Genomic DNA, 15,546 nt, shown 5'->3' with positions numbered 1-15,546 from the left:
AAGGCAAGGCAAGGCAAGGCAAGGCAAGGCAAGGCAAGGCAAGGCAAGGCAAGGCAAGGCAAGGCAAGGCAAGGCAAGGCAAGGCAAGGCAAGGCAAGGCAAGGCAAGGCAAGGCAAGGCAAGGCAAGGCAAGGCAAGTTTATTTATATAGCACTTTTCAACACAAGCCAATTCAAAGTGCTTTACAAAAAATGAAAGAGATTAAGAAAATGGCATTTAAAATCAGTCATTAAAAAGAAAAGCTAATAAATTAAACATTAAAAGAAAAAAGTACATGGATCAAAGTTACAGTGCTAAGATATGAATAGTTCAATTAAAAAGCAGCGACAAAAAGAAAAGTCTTCAGCCTGGATTTAAAAGTAGTCAGAGTTGCAGCGGACCTGCAGGTTTCTGGGAGTTTGTTCCAGATATTTGGAGCATAATAACTGAACGCTGCTTCTCCATGTTTAGTTCTGACTCTGGGGACAGAAAGCTGACCAGTCCCTGAAGACCTGAGAGATCTGGATGGTTCATAATTTAGCAGGAGGTCAGAAATGTATTTTGGGCCTAAACCATTCAGTGCTTTATAAACCAGCAGCAGTATTTTGAAATCTATTCTTTGACACACAGGAAGCCAGTGTAAAGACTTCAGAACTGGAGTGATGTGATCCACTTTCTTAGTGTTAGTGAGGACTCGAGCAGCGACGTTCTGAATCAGCTGCAGTTTCCTAATAGATTTTTTAGTGAGACCTGTGAAGACACCATTGCAGTAGTCGAGTCTACTGAAGATAAAAGCATGGACAAGTTTTTCCAAATCCTGCTGTGACATTAGTCTTTTAATCCTAGATATATTCTTTAGGTGATAGTAGGCTGATTTAGTAACAGTTTTAATGTGACTGTTGAAACTCAGGTCAGAGTCCATGACTACACCTAGATTTCTGGCTTTATCTGTTGTTTGAACATTGCACACTGAAGCTCAGCACTAACTTTTATACGTTCTGACTTGGCTCCAAAAACCATTACCTCAGTTTTATCTTTGTTTAATTGGAGAAAGTTCTGACACATCCAGTCATTGATTTGTTCAATGCACTTACTCAGTGTTTGAATTGGAGCATAGTCTCCTGGTGAAATTGTTACGTAAATTTGTGTGTCATCTGCATAGCTATGGTAACTTATTTTGTTGTTTTTCATTATCTGAGCCAGTGGTAGCATGTAGATGTTAAAGAGAAGAGGCCCCAAGATGGAGCCTTGAGGAACCCCACATGTCATATTTGTCAACTCAGATGTGTATTTACCTATAGAAACAAAGTTGTTTCTGTCCTTTAAGTAGGATTCAAACCAATTTAGAACTGTTTCCGAAAGTCCCACCCAGTTTTCCAGTCGGTCTAGTAATATGCTGTGGTCAACAGTGTCAAACGCAGCACTGAGATCTAATAATACTAACACTGAAGTTCTGCCACTGTCTGTGTTTAAGTGGATGTCATTAAAGACCTTTACAAGAGCAGTCTCAGTGCTGTGGTTTGGACGAAAGCCTGACTGGAACACAAACAGTTATTTAAATGAAAGAAATTACTCAACTGTTGAAAAACAACTTTTTCAATGATTTTACCTAGAAATGGCAGGTTTGATATGGGCCTGTAATTGTTCATTACTGAAGCATCTAGATTATTCTTTTTTAAGAGCGGTTTAATGACTGCAGTTTTCAGGGCCTGTGGAAAAATACCTGAGTGAAGAGATTTGTTTACTATATGAAGTAGATCTGAGGCCATGCAAGGCAAAACATCTTTGAAAAATCCTGTTAGAATAATATCAAGGCAGCAAGAGGAGGATTTCAGAAGTTGAATAATGTCCTCTAGGTTTTTATCATTAATCTGATGGAATTGTGTCATGGTGTTTGAATTGATGTTAAGTGGAGATAGGGACAACACATTTGCTGTTCCTGATGCAGAGGCACTGACTGCTTGTCTGATTTTCTGAATTTTGTCAGTGAAAAAGGAGGCAAAATCATTGCACGCCCTGGTGGATAGAAATTCAGAGGCTACTGACACTGGGGGGTTAGTTAGTCTGTCGACGGTAGCAAACAAGGCACGTGCGTTGTTTTTGTTTTTGGTAATGATGTCAGAGAAGAACGATTGTCGTGCGTTTTTCAATTCCAAATTATAAAGGCCAAGTCTCTCTTTATAGATTTCAAAGTGAACCTGGAGATTTGTTTTTCGGCACCTGCGTTCAGCTTTTCGACATTCTCTTTTTTCTGTTTTCACGGTCATGGCCTTTCTCCATGGAGATATTTTCTTGCCAGACACTTCCTTTACCTTAGTTGGAGCAATGGCATCTATAACATTTTTAATTTTTTAATTAAAATGATCTACTAGCTCATTTACTGAGATGTTAGCAGGGGCAAGTGTGGAAGAAAAATTGTGAGTAAACATTTCGCTAGTATTTTCAGTTAAATATCGCTTTGTGGTTACCTCTTTTTGAACATTTTTGTGAACAGAAATAGAGGTCTCAAAGAAAACACAGGAATGGTCAGAGAGTGCAACATCAGTCACCACAACCTTAGAGATATTCAGACCCTTTGAGATAATTAAGTCCAGAGTGTGCCCCTTATTGTGCGTGGGCTCCGTCACATGCTGAGTCAGTCCATAGCTATCAAGAACACAAAACAGTTCTTTAGCCCCTCTGTCCTGGGGGTTGTCAACATGGATGTTAAAATCACCAACAATGACTAGACGGTCAAAGTCAATACACACTATAGACAGCAGTTCAGTAAAGTCATCAAAAAAGCTTGCACAGTATTTGGGTGGTCTATAGATATTTAGGAACAGAGCTCGAGAGGAGCATTTCAGCCGAAGGGCCACATATTCAAAAGAATCAAAGTTTCCATACGATGTCTTCCTGCATTGAAGGGAATCATTGAACAGAATAGCAACTCCACCCCCTTTCTTATGCATTCTTTCCTGACTCATAAAACTAAAGTTGGGAGGGGTTGATTCGATAAGAACAGCTGCACTGTTATTTTGTTCAATCCAAGTTTCTGTTAAAAACATAAAATCGAGATTGTGCTCAGTGATAAAATCATTGATTAAAAATGTTTTTCCTGCCAAAGACCTGACATTTAATAAAGCTAGTTTAAGTTTGTTAAACACACTATCAGTCATGTTTTTTGTAACAAGCTGTGGCTGACATGGAATCACTGTTAAATTAGATAAACTCACACAAACGTTTGAGCGCTTCCTGTTTCTATGATTCACCGCTCTTAATCTATTACCTATCAACACAGATATCGGCAAAGCTACTGGCAGGCAGGGCCCCGACATGTCCTGGAAAGAGTTGAGAGTGCCATACGCCCTTGAGCCTGGACCCATCACATATCAGTAAGAGTTTGTTGTGTTTTGTACACACACATCCTTATCAGGCTTCGGAGACTGCAGATGCCCCCTCGAAGGGAGGGGAGGTGGTCGACGTAGGCACGGTGATGGAGACGGGCGAGATGGTGCGGGGGTAGAGGACATGCTGCCAGGGGGGGGAGGTGGTTGACGTAGGCGCGGTGATGAGGACGGGGGAGATGGTGCGCGTCTCTGCAGTGATTTTGGTGGGCGTCGTTGAGGAACGGGGGTAAAGGACATGGTGCCAATCCTGCGTATCGCCTTCGTTTGGTCTTTGAACTCCAGGAAGGAATCGGTGCCAACCCTCTGTATCTCCTTTGTGTGTTCAACGATCTCCAGGAGGGTGGGCGAGGGTGAAAGGGTGAACGGAGTAGGGGGGGGGGGGGGGGGGGGGGGGGGGGGGGGGGTGACGGGCAGTGGAGACTCCTCCATGTGTCTCATAGGTCTCCCATAATCAGAACATTCCTCAGGCGCTTGTCCTTGGCAGAGGGAACAGATTGATGATGCAGGCAGTTGAATATGTTAGAGATAAACAATTTCACTCCTGACTTGTTCAGGCAAACTCCATTTGCCTTGAAAAGATGTCTGCGATCCCATAAAAAGTTAAAATTGTCAAGAAAATGAACAGAATGGTCAGTACAGGCCGTTGAAAGCCAGGTGTTCAGTGCAAACAATCTGCTGAATCTCTCCACTCCTCTTCTGACTGGCGGTAGAGGGCCAATGATGAACACCTCTGCATTTATAGAGCTGGCAGTTTCCAACAAACATTTAAAGTCTTCTTTCAGCACTTCTGACTGTTGTTTCACAACATCATTTGTTCCAATGTGCAGTACCACATTCTTCACAGTCGGATGTTCAGCCCCAATATGCAGGATCTTCTCAGCCAAGTCAGAGACCACATCCTTGGGAAAACAGAGTACTTTGGTGTTGTTCTTATTACACAGACCTTTTACATCTCTTACAGCAGAGTCACCCACAATCAGAGTTTCAGGCCCAGTCGTTAGCTTTCCCTCTAGCCTTTTACTTTTGGAGTAGCTATTGGTCCTTACCCTGCTGTGTGAAGAGGACAGGTTATCCAGGTCATCAGATCTCCGGTTCTCGGTCAGCGGAGCGTATCTGTTCTGGATTGGCACACTTGGTGGTTTAGGAGGATTGTTTGTAATTCTCCCTTTAGCAGCTGTCCACTGCTGTTTCCTAGTATGAATAGGGGTTGAAGAGGCACTCTTCCTGGGTGATAACAATGCAGGCCAGCCGGTCGCATCACATATTTCGGAGCTCTGGGCTCTGCCTGTTATCCGTCCTCCCAAATCCCATGGAAATGATTTACTCTTAGGCTTTGCACCCAGAGTTCCAGGGAGGACTACCACTTGTAGATTTATTACCCGGTACACAGCCCTCCTGTTCCTTGGAATCCTTGTAGCTGCTAACTAGCTGTGAGTTAGCATACCCTTCTCCATTATTTTGCAACACTGGTAAAGTGGTGTCATTCCCACGACATAGTCCATTCACTTCCACGTTAACTTCCAACCGTTGCATTTTCATTTCCAACACAGCCATCTTCTGTATAAGTTTCTGGAAGTCATCTGTAGAGAACGGAGGCATTTTGCTACCAACTAGCTAAATAGCATGCAGTAGCCTACCAGGCTTTAGCTGTTACTAGGCCACGCTACTGTAAGACTGACGTCGTCGTAAAAATGTTGAAATATGGCTGAAACCCTCCGTCTATTTACGAAGATTAACTGTCCCAGTGATAAGTTAATGTCCAGGAGCCGCTGCTCGAAGTTTTCAGAGAATAAGAATAGGAAAATCAGCATAAAAAGTAAGCAGAGGCAAGAGCATGCACATCAGATCGCCAATGCAAAACCAGAAGCCCTCTTGTACCGCGTTCTCTGATTCTTGGATCCTTGTTGTTATTCATCAAACCATCCTACGTTTTTGGATATACATTTAGTCAAAGTGCCCCTATCATGTCCTGGACAGTATACTGTATAGAGCCCTTACCCAAAATGTAAAACGCTTCTGAACTTCTGTGGCCTTTGTTTTGTGTAGAGTTATTTTGAACAGATAGCTGGTTTTAAGAGCCTGTATTTTTGGTTATATCATCTTTATTTTGAGTTTATTATTAAAATCAACCTCTTACCAAGAACACCTAGTTTCGTGTTGCTTCCCTTTTACCCTAAGCGAGCTGGGGACGTAACTTGTCTATGAAGTGTTTTGCTCAAAATACCAAACAGATCACCCATTCTAGCTATGCCTCATATCCCTCTATTTCGCTTCCTGTTTCAAAAGTGCTGATTTTGGGGATAAAGCGTAAATTAAAAAAAAGAATTGATAAAAAAAAGGAGGGGGCTGAGCTCATGCGGGACCCGGCAGCTACTGCGGTGATGAAACGCCATATCATGGATTATCAAGGATTATTTCTGAAACAGTATGGAGCTCAAAGGCTTTCTCTCTTGCCGGTTATACCACAAGGTGAGTTCCTTTTTATTTCCTGCTTCTTCACACACATGCTCTCCAGTCAACCCGGTATCACGGTGAGACGTGAACATGTGACGCTTTACCATTGCTGGGAGACGTGAAGATGTCACGGTTTCGTCTTTTCAAAACGTGAAAAGCGTGACAGCTACACGGTATTGTTAACCCATGTTAAACAGTGGAGAAATAACCGGAAATACCAAGCAAATGCTACCCCGACGTAATGATTTATTTTTTAATAGTCACACTCGATTACAGCGATTTTCTTGGTGCCCCAGCTGGTCGACACCTCTTTTAGCATAAACAAAGGCTACATTAATGCATTAAATCGATGTTAATCCATGCGTGTGGATGTGGAATTAACGGACGTGACGTTGTGCGATTGAGTTGCCAAGCAACAGCTTCGGTTCATGTTAATTTACAAACTATTCAACTACAACCGTAGTTATATTTAAAAACATGTTAGAAGGCCTCACGAAATACTTTAATGCACATTAAAATGTAAATGTGAAGGAATGTGTGTATAACAAAATACATCGGTCATTAAACGAAACCGGAAACAGACGTAGGCAAGATCCTCAGCTCGATGATTGGATGGTTATCCGTAATGCATACTGGGATTTGGTGTTTATGTGAATGTGAAATCTGAAAACGTTTTTTAAAAATACAATAATACTTTATTCCGAGTGTGCTTGCTTTACTCTTTGAAAGTCATCACATAACGGCATTGTAATACACGGTTCGGCTGCATTAAATATTACATATCTGCCGTAGTTCTCTATTTATAGAGCCCTGCTGAGAAGACTTCTGGACAAACAGGAGAACTGCCGCCAAAACTGAATACGTGACGTTGATCATAAATATATAAGCAATTATACAACATCTTACATTTCTTTTCACACAATGCGTCTTCTTGCAGTATCAACACTAATTCGGCTGACTTTTATATTTGATCCAATTGGTAGATAGGCTGTATTTAAACCATCACCGTGCAGAGCTGATAGAAAGGGACACCTGGTGGTCAAAGCACGTTATTGAATTTTATTATTTTATTATTAGATATTAATAGGATCTCTATAAAGTATATTCATTAATCGTTATTCTCTACTAATAGTTCATTAAAGACTGTATATAATGACTAGTTTGAACATCCCTTTCAAGATTTTATAAGCTAAGGTTTATTGACATATCATATTATACAAACACAACTACTGTGTAGTTATGCAATGAATGAAAAACTTGGGTCGCAGGTTCCTCAACAGTGCATTACAAGACATCTATCAATATGTGTTTATACTCCACCATTAAACTGTCATTCTGCACATTTCTTATACTATCTACATACATCTTATAAGAGTATAATACATATGTATAATATCAGTTTAATAATAAACAAATAATAAACAAATAAGTGCTTAAACATAGTTAACATTGCAGGAAAGCAATATATTAGACGTTAAGTACTTTGTCAGGCTTAATATTTATCTGTAGATACAAATGTCACTGTGTGTGCTGTGTGCTCTGTATGTGTGACCATTAAAGAATCAGAATCAGAATACCTTTATTAGTTCCACAGAGGGGAAATGTGCAGCGTTACAGCAGGAAAGAGCCACAGACAGCTTAGTGTTGCATATCTTACATGCGTTAAAAAAGTACTAAGTTAGAATAAAATAAACAATATGCTAAAAAAGTACTAAGTTATAATATATTAAACAATATGCTAAAAAAAAGATAAAAAGTTACATAATTTTCAAAAATACAGATCAAAAACAAAACGGCATATATATTGATTTAGTGGCCAGGTATAAATTACACAGTTATTAATGGCATATATATATTGCACATATTGCACAAAGTTGGTTTGTATTTAGCAGCAAGGGGTGTTATAGTCTGTGTTGTGGTGTGTGTAGGAGGGTCTACAAGGGGCAGTGCTGGTTGTAAAGTCTGACCGCTGCAGGAAGGAACGACCTGCGGTTTCAAGAGGGTTTCATCCCTCCATATTCTTCTTAAAGCTTTTTTCTTATTCAAAATAAGACCTTAACCTAAAGTACTCTTTAATGTTTAAATTAAGCCTTATTAGTTTGTCTGTTTTGCACATCCTCCTATTAATATCTAATAATAAAATAATACAATTCAATAACGTGCTTTGACCACCAGGTGTCCCTTTCTATCAGCTCTGCACGGTTATGGTTTAAATACAGCCTATCTACCAATTGGATCAAATATAAAAGTCAGCCGAATTAGTGTTGATACTGCAAGGAGACGTATTGTGTGAAAATAAATATAAGATGTTGTTTAATTGCTTATATATTTATGATCCACGTCACGTTTTCAGTGCCTCATGTTTGTCTAGAAGTCTTCTCATCAGGGCTCTATAAATAGAGAATTACGGCAGATATGTAATATTTAATGCAGCCGAACCGTGTATTACAATGCCGTTATGTGACGACTTTCAAAGAGAAAAGCAAGCACACTCGGAATAAAGTATTATTGTATTTTTAAAAAAGGTTTTCAGATTTACACATCACATAAACACCAAATCCCAGCATGCATTGCGGATAACCATCCAATCATCGAGCTGAGGATCTTGCCTACGTCTGTTTCCGGTTTCGTTTAATGACCGATGTATTTTGTTATACACACATTCCTTCACATTTACATTTTAATGTGCATTAAAGTATTTCGTGAGGCCTTCTAACATGTTTTTAAATATAACTACGGTTGTAGTTGAATAGTTTGTAAATTAATATGAACCGAAGCTGTTGCTTGGCAACTCAATCGCACAACGTCACGTCCGTTAATTCCACATCCACACGCATGGATTAACATCGATTTAATACATTAATGTAGCCTTTGTTTATGCTAAAAGAGGTGTCGACCAGCTGGGGCAACAAGAAAATCGCTGTAATCGAGTGTGACTATTAAAAAATAAATCATTACGTCGGGGTAGCATTTGCTTGGTATTTCCGGTTATTTCTCCACTGGTTAACATGGGTTAACAATACCGTGTAGCTGTCACGCTTTTCACGTTTTGAAAAGACGAAACCGTGACATCTTCACGTCTCCCAGCAATGGTAAAGCGTCACATGTTCACGTCTCACCGTGATACCGGGTTGCTCCAGTACAGGTTAGCTCTGAGTGTTACTGATGCTGTCATGTATCTCACTTAAAGTGGACCTATCATGCTATATTTATATATTGTAGGGCCATACCTATATAAAGTATATAAATATAGTTTTTTTTTCAAAATACCAAACAGATCCTGCATTTTAGCCATGCCTCATTTCGCTCTATTTGCTCTTTCCAGCCCTGTTGTTGCAGGGGCTGATTCTGTGATGTAGCTTTAATGCAAATGAGCTGCAGCTGACCACGCCCCCCTGCAGGAGAGGGGAGCGTGCTCTGAGATCAGCTGCTGGGCTGTCAGAAGAGGGGGAGAAAAAGAGATCTCCGTCCTCCGTGTTTTTATTCTTATATGATTATATAGAGTCGTTATTCATTTGTTTTAAAGCTCAATAAATAACAAAGAAGACCTTTGACCGGCACTTTTCTCATTTTGACCGGAAGATTTAAACTTTAACGGACATGTTGACCGGCGCAAAAAAATCTAACTGAAACTCTGCCGCACGGTCCCCTCGTTCCTTGGAAGAGGCGGAGAGGTGGGTGTTTGTCATCTGCTGGTGGACTAACCGGAGATAATTACAGCGAGGGAGCAAACACTTGCCTCGGGGAGGGAGAAAAAGAGCCACAGCGGAGAATAAACAGAAGGGCAACCATGGCAACCATGCGCGGGAAGTCTTCTTCGCTGCTTTTGTGGCAGACTACAGCGCCACTTACAGGCCGGGCATATGTACTACAGCGTCTCCAGCGCTTTCGAGCGGCAATGGCCGGCCGTGGCCCAACCCCACATTCCCCTGATAGGTGGAGCGTTGGCCATATAGGCGGAGCTCCTCGTTCCTGACGTCATTTTTAAATCTGTATCAGTCTGTATCAGTCTGTATCAGATCCGTTGCAGCCCCGTTTTTAGAGATTTGGGTATGGAGGAAAAGAGAGAGGGTTGTGTTTTCTGACACTTGGTGAGTTCCCTGACACATGACACACTCATTTTGCATGATAGGTCCCCTTTCAGGTCAAATCAATTCAGATCATTTTTTATACAGGGGTTAAATCCATGCTTGTAGCTGCTTATGGTCCCCTCTTTCTCCATATTTACTGTTATGTCAAATTATAAAAAAGTGTAAATAAAGAATGAAAAGACTGTTCTTACCAGATTGAAGCCAACCGTGGACATAGTGCCAGATCTCCAGGCAAGCTCGGTCTACTCCCTCCATCGTCTCACTCTCCAGTTGGGCAGTTTCTCCTTTCTGATAGTCAGACGGCTGGAAGAATGCAAAGTGACCTGTAGAGGGTTCAAAGCAACATAAACAATCCAGAAGAATCATTTCCAACAGTGTCCTGCACATAGGTTGTTGCATGATTCACATTTATAGAAGGTTCATTTGTCACCTGAAGTCTGAGTGGTGGCTTAAAGTTTGAGAGTATAAAGGCAGTCGCTTGGCCCACTATATTCCCGAATGGTCTTTAGATTTCACCCCTGGGACCTATTTACCAAATGGCGAGTTTTCTGCAGATGTTTCCTCCTATACAACAAAAGTCGGACCTGGCAAGTACTTCCAGAGGGAGATTATCTCCGCCACACTCCCCCCCCCCCTCCCCCTGCCTAAACCGCCTCCATTGGACTCCTTTGTTTACTTCCTTACCATATTGACATCACTGTGTTACATTCGTGCTTCTATTGGCTAGCGCTTCAACACATTGTACATGACAGGCTGAGGGGCGGGACATAATAGCGGTGGACCAATCACAACAGAGCCAGCCAGCTAACCAATCAGAGCAGACTGGGCTCTGGTTTCAGACAGAGGGTGAAAAGAGGTGCTGCAGCACAGGCAGTATAATAATATATTTTATTTCTATAGCCCTTTTCTTGAACCCAAAGACGCTTTACATTTGGGAGGGAAGGTAGACAAACAAAACAAAAACAAAATGAGGAAATGAGGAAAATAAAGCACTTTTTAAACATTACATGTCAGAGGCACAAAATACAAATATGAAAACTGAAAATTAGCACAACAGGACCCCTTTAAGTCGGTAGTATAAATTAGTCAGGTGCATGCATGAACATTTTAGGTAACTTCCTCCCACTCATATTGTTTCTACAATAATCATGCAGCTAGTTGAATTTGTTTATTTTTTCTTACCTAAAGCAGAATTTGTGGAGTGGTCCTTTTTTGGAATAAGGCCATCAACGCTGTCACCTGAGAGCCAGTCCCAGTCCAAACCGGACTCTGTAGGACGATTATTCACCCAACCACAGAAGTCCATTTCAAAGTCACAAAATCCTGCGAGGGATAACACATATAGTTTGCAACATACATGCAATATGAAAAAAACTAACTTAAATCCACACAACAGGTCACTAACCTGCTGCGGGACAGGCGCCATTCAGAACTATGAGGTCGTCAATGGCGATATCTCTCCTCGGTTCAACCCCAACCACAGCTTCAAAAACCACCTGTCACTCAGACACAATGCATTTTAACTGTTTTATTTCCACATGGCTTCGTGTTTAACATAGGAACAGTATGAGTGAGAGAGTGCAGGCTTCAGGAAAAGCAGAGCTCAATTAAATAATCGACACTTATTGTATTGGCAGGCGAAAAAGGTATACATGTACGTGCATGAGTGTGGAAACTGAATAATATATAGTTATAAAATAATTTAAAGAATGTTGTAAGATGCTTTTTTGCCCTGATTTTAGTTTATTTACCAGTCTTTACCTGATATCTAACACACTACCAAGTACCTGATACGTTGCACCAGAACTGAGTGTCACTCGTCCGTGCCGCCAGTGTTTTCCCTGATCTCCATTTCTGCTCCAGAGCTCTTCACTGTTTCCGTCAGCAGTTTGAAGGAGAACACAGAGATCTCCCACTCCACTTCCCTCCATGTAATACCAGAACATTAGGCATTCCCCGTCAGCAGGGGTGGGCTCCATCACTGCAGTCATCACCGCAACTCTGGACCCAGCAGGCTGGCTCCACAGCTGGGCACTCAGGTAATAACCTGCACAGTAAGGGCGGAGTTATGCACACGCTGATTCATTTATTTGTATATGCATGTACGTTTGAGCCTGGGATCACACAAAAGTAATGTACAATGACTTCAAATCATCATCAAGAGATATTTCAATTACAAAGAAGATGAGTCTGTAATGAGGAAATTGACCTTTTTATGATCAGATATCAAACCTTTTTCCAATAAATTAGTTAATTATATAAAAAACAAAAGCATACAATATCTTACTAGTTATAGTCCATTTCATCAGTCCATCCCCTTTGATATTACATCTGAGTAAAAATAAATAAATTCCCTATTGTACCAGTTTTTGATTTGTGTTTATTGCATCTCTTTTTCAGGTTTCAATCTTTAAGCAAAATTGAGACTGGGGATAATGAATGTAAAGTCGACCTTATCCCCATCCTTCATAGATTCTTTGTTTGGAGGAACTCGGAGCAAACATCCAATGACATTAACACTACTAATTAGCCACTTCTCTCGTTGAAAAGATAGTCAGCTGCATACAGTATATCTCAGTGAGATGCAAACCTTGTTCCGTCCCCAGAGTGTGATCTGTGGCTGGGCCTGAGACGTTGGCAGGCTTCGACCCCCCAATGGAGCGGCTCCAGCTGGAGTTTGCAGATGGCCGAAGCAGCATGCCGCACAGCGAGCCCTGGAAGGTGCACTCTCTCTCAGCCGGACACGAGCCGGTGTCACTGCTGTACACCTTCAGGTCATCAATGGCTATGCTGCCTTGGGTACCTCCCGCCACAGCTTCTATAATAAACTGAAGGACATACATTTATTGAGGGGGTTTCACCATAACAAAGGGTTTAAATGACTTATTTAACTTTTTTTTAAATGGGTTAGAACACCGGTTCCCAACCTGTGGCATTGCAAGTGGGCCGCCAAGTAATTTGCAAAACATTATGATTTATTTGGAAACATTTTCATTATTACGATTTTTTTTTATTTGAACCTCCTTTCCTTTCTCGATCCTCCTTAGCAACGGTCATTACAGTCCTTGACAGCGGTCTGATCTACTGGATTAACAACGTGTCACATGTTCTGAATTGACCAATCAGAACTTTATTTAGCCTCCGTATTGTTTATGGTTGAATGTGGGCCGGAATTTTTTTTAGATTCTTAAGTGGGTCCTGGGTTAAAAAAGGTTGGGAACCGCTGGGTTGGAAAGTTAATGAGACACCAAACCAAATTGAAGCTTGACATTCAATAAGAAGAAAGACTTGTATTTGTTATATGAAACAGTGAGACAGTAATACAAATAAGAGGCTTGTGTTTTAAAATAGGAAAATGTATTTGCACGGGTTTATACTGTATATTGGAAATTCTCCAACATGTCTTAAAACAGCTCTTTACAGTAAATACAATTTCATTCTGAATAATTCTCTAAAATATATATGTATATATTATATCAGCAGATGAAAATATATCAGAAATAATAATTGTACCTGTATTGGTTTGCCACTGTCGAAGGTAAGATCAGCGAATCTCCATTTGTTTCCCTGGGTGCCATTTCTCATCCATACAACCGTCTCCTCTTCACCAGAAAGCTTTGTAATAAACTTCAATGAACCTGATGACAACAAAAGATCAACTAAGCTTGTGCATTTGTAGGATGCATGTGAATTATTAAGAGAAAAGGCAAAAGATGGTTGAAAATGAGCTGAATGTTGTGGATCTTGGGATGTAGCTTTTGACCTCTGGATTTAGATTAGTTTAATTAAATATTATTTATTTAAAAAATGTGTTAAAAAGACAGTGAGGCACGTACCAATGCTGTTGCCAAATATGTGGTACAAGAAGCTCACACATGTCACGTGACCTTCAGGTCGAGGGAAGCTGATGAGTCTGGCTGCTGATGAGATGTCCAGGTTGTTTTTAGCAGATATGAGCATGAAGTAGCCTGAGAAAGAAGACATGAAAAAGAGAAAAAAACATGTTACACATTAAAGAGTAGGCAATATCCTAAGCAGACTGAATATAAAAAGTTTCTATCTGAATTACCAGATAATAATACATTTTATGGACAGTTCAAGACTTTAATGCAGTTGTGTTGTTGCCATTTGATTTTGGTTAATGGGCACACTCTTTGTCCCTTTTTTCATCCTGTATTATATTTATTTATTATGGATAGGTAGTACCAAGTATCATAATGTGTTAATTAATATGTTAATAGTTTGATGTTAGGTTACAAGATTCAGGTGTTTTTATTACATAAAATACGATCTGAGCAAAATATGTTTTGCAGAATGAAACCCTAAACATTTCCACTTAAAGCTCTTCTTGTTAATCTACTAAAGTGTCGTTATCTCTTGATGTGAAATTCTAAGCTGTAAATCCATTTAAATAGAAACAAGCAATGTCCCTGAACCCCTGGTCAAGAAAAGCTCCAGGTCCACTGCAATTAAACTTCAGTAATTTAACTTTAAGCATCACTAATGTGCATTATAATTAAACTCAAATGAAACCAACACCTGCACTATTGCACAATCCTTGTAGAGTTTATATAAGATAAGATAATATGTACTTTATTGATCCCAAATTGATTTGGTTCATTTATTTGGTTCATTTCACTAAAACAAGTCACAAGTCCTTTTTAAAACAGAATGATTGTATACCGCCAGTAGAGCACTCACCCTTCCCCGTTGGTTTACTGTATTCCCCATTTTCCCGTCTCCACAGAAGGCTGGCAGTGTGGTCGTGGTACCATGAGCAGGTGTCCTCTTCAAAATCACATGAGAGTTGGTGTGATCCTGCAGGGACGTCTCCCTCTGCACAGTTCTCAAACATGACATCGTCCAACATAACGTCTATGGCTACCGTATATGGAGGTTTGAAGGAAAACTCCAACTGTGTAAAGAAAAATGTTTTGCTCTACATTCATTCTGAAACTCAACAATTCAGCTGATTTTGGGAGAGGCAGATTGCTAAAATTACCAAGATTAAATAATAAATTCCTCAGAACAAAAAAACTGTTAGAATCTTCTGAACAGTACAAAGCACTGAAACAATTTGATTTCTTTGTACATTCCGGCCCACGTTAGCTTTGTCTGTATGGCAACACAAATGTATTGTGTAAAATGTACCAGAGATTACAGGACGCCAAATAAAATAATTAAACCATTAGGTGGATTTGTATTGATCCGCCAGGTGACAAAACAGGAAACTGTTTACACAATAAAGTTTATAGGTACAATACAGTTAATGATTTGGAGAGCTACACCATGAATATGAATATGAATTAAATTAAATCTATACACTGATAGAATTTAAAGGTAGGATAGGTAAGAATGGAGAAACCAGCTCGAGTGCGCTAGAATTTGAAAGTACGCAGCCGGAAAGAATCTGCCCCTTCCTTCAGACTTCCTTACAGAGCCCCTCCTCCAACACACACGAACGCGCACATAACCAATGAGGGCATGAGATAAGTTTGTGCACAGATGGAAGGCTGACAGGCAGGTAGGCCGTCCAGTTATTTTAGCCGGGCCGGCTCAGATGATTGGTCGTGCTTTTTACAGCGCCACGGCTTCCACAGATGCATTTTTTTAATGTATTTATTGTCAAAGCA

The 15,546-nt window shown here is 40.4% G+C and overlaps 1 protein-coding gene across 1 annotated transcript in view; it reads right to left on the bottom strand.

Moving 5' to 3' along the window:
- The window catches only part of si:ch211-106h4.4 (MAM and LDL-receptor class A domain-containing protein 2), a 40,736-nt gene that overhangs the window by 21,679 nt on the left and 3,511 nt on the right, over positions 1–15,546 (bottom strand). Inside the window, exons 6-13 of the mRNA XM_034208854.1 lie at positions 14,615–14,828; positions 13,750–13,881; positions 13,427–13,551; positions 12,504–12,741; positions 11,701–11,960; positions 11,319–11,409; positions 11,096–11,236; positions 10,105–10,236 (exon numbers count right to left, since the gene is read on the bottom strand). Coding sequence (XP_034064745.1) covers positions 10,105–10,236; positions 11,096–11,236; positions 11,319–11,409; positions 11,701–11,960; positions 12,504–12,741; positions 13,427–13,551; positions 13,750–13,881; positions 14,615–14,828 — 1,333 coding nt within the window. The remainder of the gene's footprint in view (positions 1–10,104; positions 10,237–11,095; positions 11,237–11,318; positions 11,410–11,700; positions 11,961–12,503; positions 12,742–13,426; positions 13,552–13,749; positions 13,882–14,614; positions 14,829–15,546) is intronic.

Source organism: Gymnodraco acuticeps, unplaced genomic scaffold (assembly GCF_902827175.1).
Source record: "Gymnodraco acuticeps unplaced genomic scaffold, fGymAcu1.1, whole genome shotgun sequence".
Lineage (NCBI taxonomy): Eukaryota > Metazoa > Chordata > Actinopteri > Perciformes > Bathydraconidae > Gymnodraco > Gymnodraco acuticeps.
Note: the sequence above shows the minus strand (reverse complement) of the source record. Positions and strands in the feature narration are given on the sequence as shown.